Source organism: Fragaria vesca, linkage group LG3, assembly GCF_000184155.1.
Source record: "Fragaria vesca subsp. vesca linkage group LG3, FraVesHawaii_1.0, whole genome shotgun sequence".
NCBI classification, from domain to species: domain Eukaryota; kingdom Viridiplantae; phylum Streptophyta; class Magnoliopsida; order Rosales; family Rosaceae; genus Fragaria; species Fragaria vesca.
In genome coordinates this window covers 5,316,769-5,322,548 of record NC_020493.1, presented here as the reverse complement: position 1 = coordinate 5,322,548, position 5,780 = coordinate 5,316,769, and the positions used below count along the sequence as shown (strand labels likewise).

At 37.6% G+C, this 5,780-nt stretch overlaps 1 protein-coding gene across 1 annotated transcript; it reads right to left on the bottom strand.

The window, feature by feature from the left end:
* Positions 1-706: 706 nt before the first annotated feature.
* Positions 707-2,218, bottom strand: LOC101296473. Its single transcript, XM_004295428.1, has 2 exons — positions 1,489-2,218; positions 707-1,089 (listed from the first exon to the last, which is right to left on the bottom strand). Exons 1-2 carry the CDS (start codon positions 2,216-2,218, stop codon positions 707-709), a joined length of 1,113 nt encoding a protein of 370 aa, XP_004295476.1.
* Between the last annotated feature and the right edge of the window lie 3,562 nt (positions 2,219-5,780).

Here is a 5,780-nt window from a genome sequence, read left to right as displayed (position 1 = left end):
AGAGAATCCAAAACCAATGACACCAATAATACCAAACAAAGATGATGATGATGGCATTCTGGTAATTCCACACAATGGCAATATGGCATCCGTCCAATCCAGCCTTCTATTCTTGATCATTGACTGGTCTCTCTTTGACCAGTCTTTTGGGGGAAGCACTTGTGTCTGTGCAGTTTTTGCAGGTACTGCTCTCACTACACCAGCAATATTTCTGTACCATCATAAATGATACATCAACAACTCTATCCCCCACTTAGGAGATTATTATAGAAATCCCTCTGTATTGTCCTTTTAGAACTTGCTTTTTTCATCTACACTATATTTTACAGAATCTAGTTAGTTTTTTGTGAGAAAATTTGTGTGTAGTCAAGACTGAAGGAGGGAGGTGCAGCTGAGGCCTGAAACTGAACAGATCTTTTTCCTGTCTCTCACAAGATCTTCTATGAAATATTTCAGATCTTCAACACAGTAAAATCATAGACAAGGTCAATTCTATGACATATGGAATCTCTAAAACTTGAACAGCAACAGAAATTAAATAGAAACAATTAATGGGATTGTAATTAAATTATGTACAATCAACCAAATGGAGGGGATTGATAAAATGCCCTGATGATGATCTGATCTCTATTTTGATATCATAAATAGAAAATTATTGTAATTATTAATTAAGATGATGATGATGATGATGATAATGATGATCACTTCATTTTGGAGCTGAAGATTGGCTTTGGTTGTTGGAAGCCAAGGCATGGATGGAATTAGCAAGCTTGTTAATGGCATCAACAAGGCCACTAATGCCTTGCCTGTTGACCTCAGTTTTAGTCTCCTCAATCTGAATCCTCCTCTCATGCATACTCAAAATCTCTCTGTGCCTCCTTTCTTCTCTCTCCTCACAGCCCTGAAGAGCTTCTGCAATTATGGAAGCTCCTCTGGAAATAGCAGTGCCCACTTCACTTGAGGTGCCTGCACTCACAGTACCACTGGTACTGATCCCCTGCTGCTGATCTCCACCTCCACCACTTGCTCTTCCTCCTCCTCTCCTCCTCCTTTTGGCTGGTGAGTCTGAATGCTCACTTGTATCAGTATCTGAGCCTTCACATGTCTCCACAAAAAAGTAGGAAACTCCAAATCAACCAATCAATACTAACTGATCACTCAACATCATTTTGTTCATTATTACCATGCAACCAAGCCAAAAATAAAATAAATAATAGAATTACTACTCAAAGAGATTCAATGCAGTGCTGCATTCATCCTTTCTTTTTTTTTTCAGCAATATGATCAACATTATATGAATCCCATACATTCACTTTTTCAGTGGAAGTACATTGTTAATTTATGGAGAATTTGGCAAGAATTACTATACATTAAACATTTATATTAGTATCATAATAAGCTGTTTAAAATTGAAAAATGCACCTGATAATAAATGAAAATGGAGTAAACCAAGGCTAGTTGCAAGAGGTAGAGAAAGACAGAGAGTACCTACTGGGGGAATAGGTTGAGAATATGGAAGCGGAGGTGGTGGTTGAGCTGCCAATGGTGCTGGTAAAAGATGCACTGCTGCAATTGGTTGAGCTTGGATCAGCTGCTGTTGCATCACAGGAGGAGAGAGCACTGTAGAGTGATGAACACCACTAATCATGGGCCTCTCCACCACATATCCAATGTTGGGGTTAGGACTAATGGACCCAGAAATAGAAGCACCACCACCACCACCATTACCACCCACCACAATTCTACCCATCTCTCTCTTCTCCACCACCTCAACCAAAGCGTCATAAATCTGAGGCACCATATTGGTAGGCAAGTTCCTCTCTTTCCTTTCACTCTTCTCAAGCTTCCAGTAAGATGGCAACTCCTTATTCTCACCCCCCACTACACTACTTCTCCTCTCATACTCCCTCACTTTCTTGTAGTCCCTCATGAGATTGTCCCACTTGTCATTGCATTGGTTTTGGCTTCTCAAGCACCCTTTCTTCCAGCAATAGTCTTCCACCCATTTCCATCTCAGCTCAGCTGGTTTGATTATTGATCTTGGGGTCTCATCAGCACCATGATCCCTACTGGAACTACCACTTCTCTTCATTACTCTTCTCTCCTCATCCATCTTCTTTGCCTCTATCAGAACCATTGTCTCCCCCACTGTCCAGTTCCCTTTCCTGTAGTCCCTCATTACAAAACTGCCACTATTCCCTCCCTGAATTTCAGCCATTCCCAAGATGCATGCAGCACATAAATATAACTGTGTGTGTGTGAGAGAGAGAGAGAGAGAGAGAGAGAGAGAGAGAGAGAGAGAGAGAGGAGGGAAATAGAGGGTGTAATAAAAACAGGTTTTTGATTTGATGTAGGCTTTGGTTTCAAATCTCCAGTCAAATCTCACACTAATCAATTTGAGATAGCTAATTTGGGTTCAAGGACATATATGTGTTTACCTTAAAAGGATCTAGGGTTCTTAAACATGAAACTTGATGTTGACAAGGTGAGCTATATGCAGATAGCTCCATGTCATTTTCTTATTGTTTCTTTCCGTCTTAAAATTTTCAAACCTTTTTGAGGGCTTAAGGATGGATTTGCATCTGCACACCCTTTGAAAATCTTGTGAGATTAAAGTTCAAATCTAAATCTACTTATTCAAACCACTACTGCTCCCCACAGTGAGGAGAGAGAAAGAGAAAGACTACCATTATAAGAAAAGGCCAAGCAAATCCATTCAAACTGACATCAACAAACCCCAAAAAATTTTCAGAGAGATTGAAACTTGAAAGAGGAAAAAGATGAAGTGCTTGCTGGCATTAGATTACAGTGAATGCATGACTACCACTGCCCCCCTACACGTGTTGTATGTAGCCTTCCATCATCATACCCGGCCCGTTCGAGTTGCGCAGTTTCTTTTCTCTCTTTTTCCTTATACTAGCATGCTTTAAATATTGTAGCTAAAAGTAAACAAAATTAAGGGGTAGGAGGATATACAGAAATACTTGGTACCCTAGGTTGATCAAAATGTTGTTACCATTTTTCTGGTGTTCCAATTGATTGTAATTAGTTCATAAAAACATTGATTTTATGCACAGTTTATTAACATTTTATCGAACATTTGTTACCGATTACTGCGACTAAGAGTGGCATTCGGAACAGAGACTACTGTGAGCAGTGTTCTGCATAATACTACATATCCCACATTTTGTATGAATATATTCAGCAGCCTACTCATTGGCTCAATATAAGAACTAATTTCTGGCAACAATGATGATTTGAGCATTGCTTCTGCATGGTAGTGCTGGAAAAGACCCTCTTTAATTTCTTTTAAATCTCATGAGATGGTGAAGATCTAGCTAGCAGAATAAATCTACATCAAAAGCCTACAAAATACTAAGAATCCTAATCATTTAGATTTAGTTAGGTCTCCTATTTTAATCCCATGCTATACCATGCAATGCAAGAACAATAAACTAATATGAAAACCCTAATGCGAGCTAGTTTTACCAAACAGCCCCAACACTCGTACCCTCCATAGAAGAGGACAGTTTTGTTCTTTACGGGCAAGACAGGTGTCCATAAGGTCTTTTGGGTACAAATGGTGACAGGGGTTCCTTTGACCCAAGCTTGACCAGAGAGGACAAGGTCCCCAAATGGGGCCGTGAAAGACCCGACTAGTCCCTTTCGTTCTTTGGTTTTGGACTCTAGCCTGCACTTTTAGGGTACAATGCATGAGGGCAGTACTGTCATTTCATTCCATTGGCATTTATGTTTTGAATCCGATCTCACATCGGCTATGATTCAAAATTGGGGTCCCTTTTGGTGATGAAGATGGTGACCAGGGGTTGAGATGTCCACACCAGAAATATATATATCAGAAACCCAGATTTCCCTAAAAAACAGTTCCACAACTTCCATTAATAAAGCTTCAATTTACTCTGCATTTATTTGGAGGCCATGGTCTAGAAGCATGGGTATTGATTGGTCATGGGTGGTGATGAGTTCTTTCTTTTGTTTGATCGAGAGCATCGGTGATGAAGTATCGGTGCATGTTAGATTTGATAGAATGAGCGGAACATTAAGAGGACTTGATTTACATTAAACTTAACGTGTTTAACTTTGGATCGTAGTTTCATCGGAAAAAAAAAAACTTAAATCGTAGTTGAAGCTTAACTTAACTTTGGCTTGTGTATGAGACAAGCTCAAACCTAGGTCCATACCAAAGCCAACATCATATATCTTTGTTTTCTATGTATCGCCTGGGCACCTCTCATATGCATCAGCTCTGGTTTGTGATATTAAATAGCAAGCCATGAATTTCTAATTCATATGCTTCTTCGTGCGTATTATACGAACCGCATACATGATTACAGTTTTCCTCTTTCATAAATAAATATTGATCAATATGGCATGGTTGTTGCATATTTGTTTGCGTGATTAACAGCATACAATCTTGATTTCTTTTATGTACTCATTGGTTGTGCCACTATGGTGAAGCATTTGACATTAAGTATGTATTTGTTAATTTGTATATATATTTCACGATATGTTTCAATTTTAATATTTGAGAGTAAACTCATGATTACACCTAGTTGTGAATTGTGTGATCATATAGATTGAGACTTGAAGTCTCTTTGATCGAACAATAGAAGGGCCTGAAGTTTCTTGTGAGAACAATAATCAAAATTGTGACATGAAGTCTCTCAAAGCTTATGCAATAACAAGGGCCAGAAGTTCCTCACAGTTATACAATGATCGAAACCATATATTGTGAATCATATGAGGGGCCTGAAGTTCTTCACCTTATATGATATTATGCTATGGAGATCGGTAAATCAAAATTATCATATTTGGTGAAGTTAAGATTATCATATTTGGTGAAGTTAATCAGACCAAAAAGTTATATGCATTTTCTTCATCTATGGAACCAGAAGTTTCCAATGCGAGGTTTATTTATTTATGTTCATTTTAATTTTCTCATTTTGTTATGCATTTTCAATACAGTACTTTCATTTAAATTTTATTATTATTCATTCGGGCCAACAACCCTACATCTCGATCATATGAATTTTGAGTGTAATATTTTTGAATTAGAAGTTTCAAAATATTATGATGTAGAACCCAAAGTTCTAACAGTAAATTTCAAACCTAAATCTTTGATTACACGTATCATTGATGGCTCCAAAAGAGCACATACAGTGTTAAATTTCTACAATAACTTGAGACATATAATATCATAAACTAGAAGTTCATTGAAAACCATGCATGACTAGCTAAGTCATAATTTACCTAGAGTGTTGTCTTGAATGAGTTACAAGTTTTGATGACCACTAGTCTATATGCCGCATATTTTCGAGTTGTCACCTCAATGAAACACTCCTCTTGTCATGAGGGGGAGAAAGATTGTTCCTGAAGAACGATGTAAACTGGTGTGAGTTGTTTATCCATTGTCTCATTTTGGTTTTGAGAAATATCTCAGCAAATGAGTTGATAAAAGATATTGATAAAATTATATGTTAAATGTTAAGACATCTGCTTGAGTTAAAGCCCTAGAGACAAACCATATTAACACATTCGATCTGTGGGATGCATATGTACCTAAGTGATATGATTCTTCTGAAGAGAATATATAAACTAATCAATGTCAGAGTTCCAATATGGTTACACATACAAAAGTTGTAAGTATCCCATTAGAGAATAATGTCTTTGTGATATAGCAAAACATTAATATGGTTGATACTCATAAACCTAAAGTCTTTGACCTCAAACTTGGTTTTTGTTCGGCACTGGCCAATGAA

Bases quoted from the DNA above. Each gene is read 5' to 3' on its own strand.
- LOC101296473 (XM_004295428.1), bottom strand. From the start codon at position 2,218: ATGGCTGAAATTCAGGGAGGGAATAGTGGCAGTTTTGTAATGAGGGAC. The intron at 1,090-1,488 runs GTACTCTCTGTC...GTGAAGGCTCAG, and splicing joins TCAACCTATTCCCCCAGTAG to ATACTGATACAAGTGAGCAT.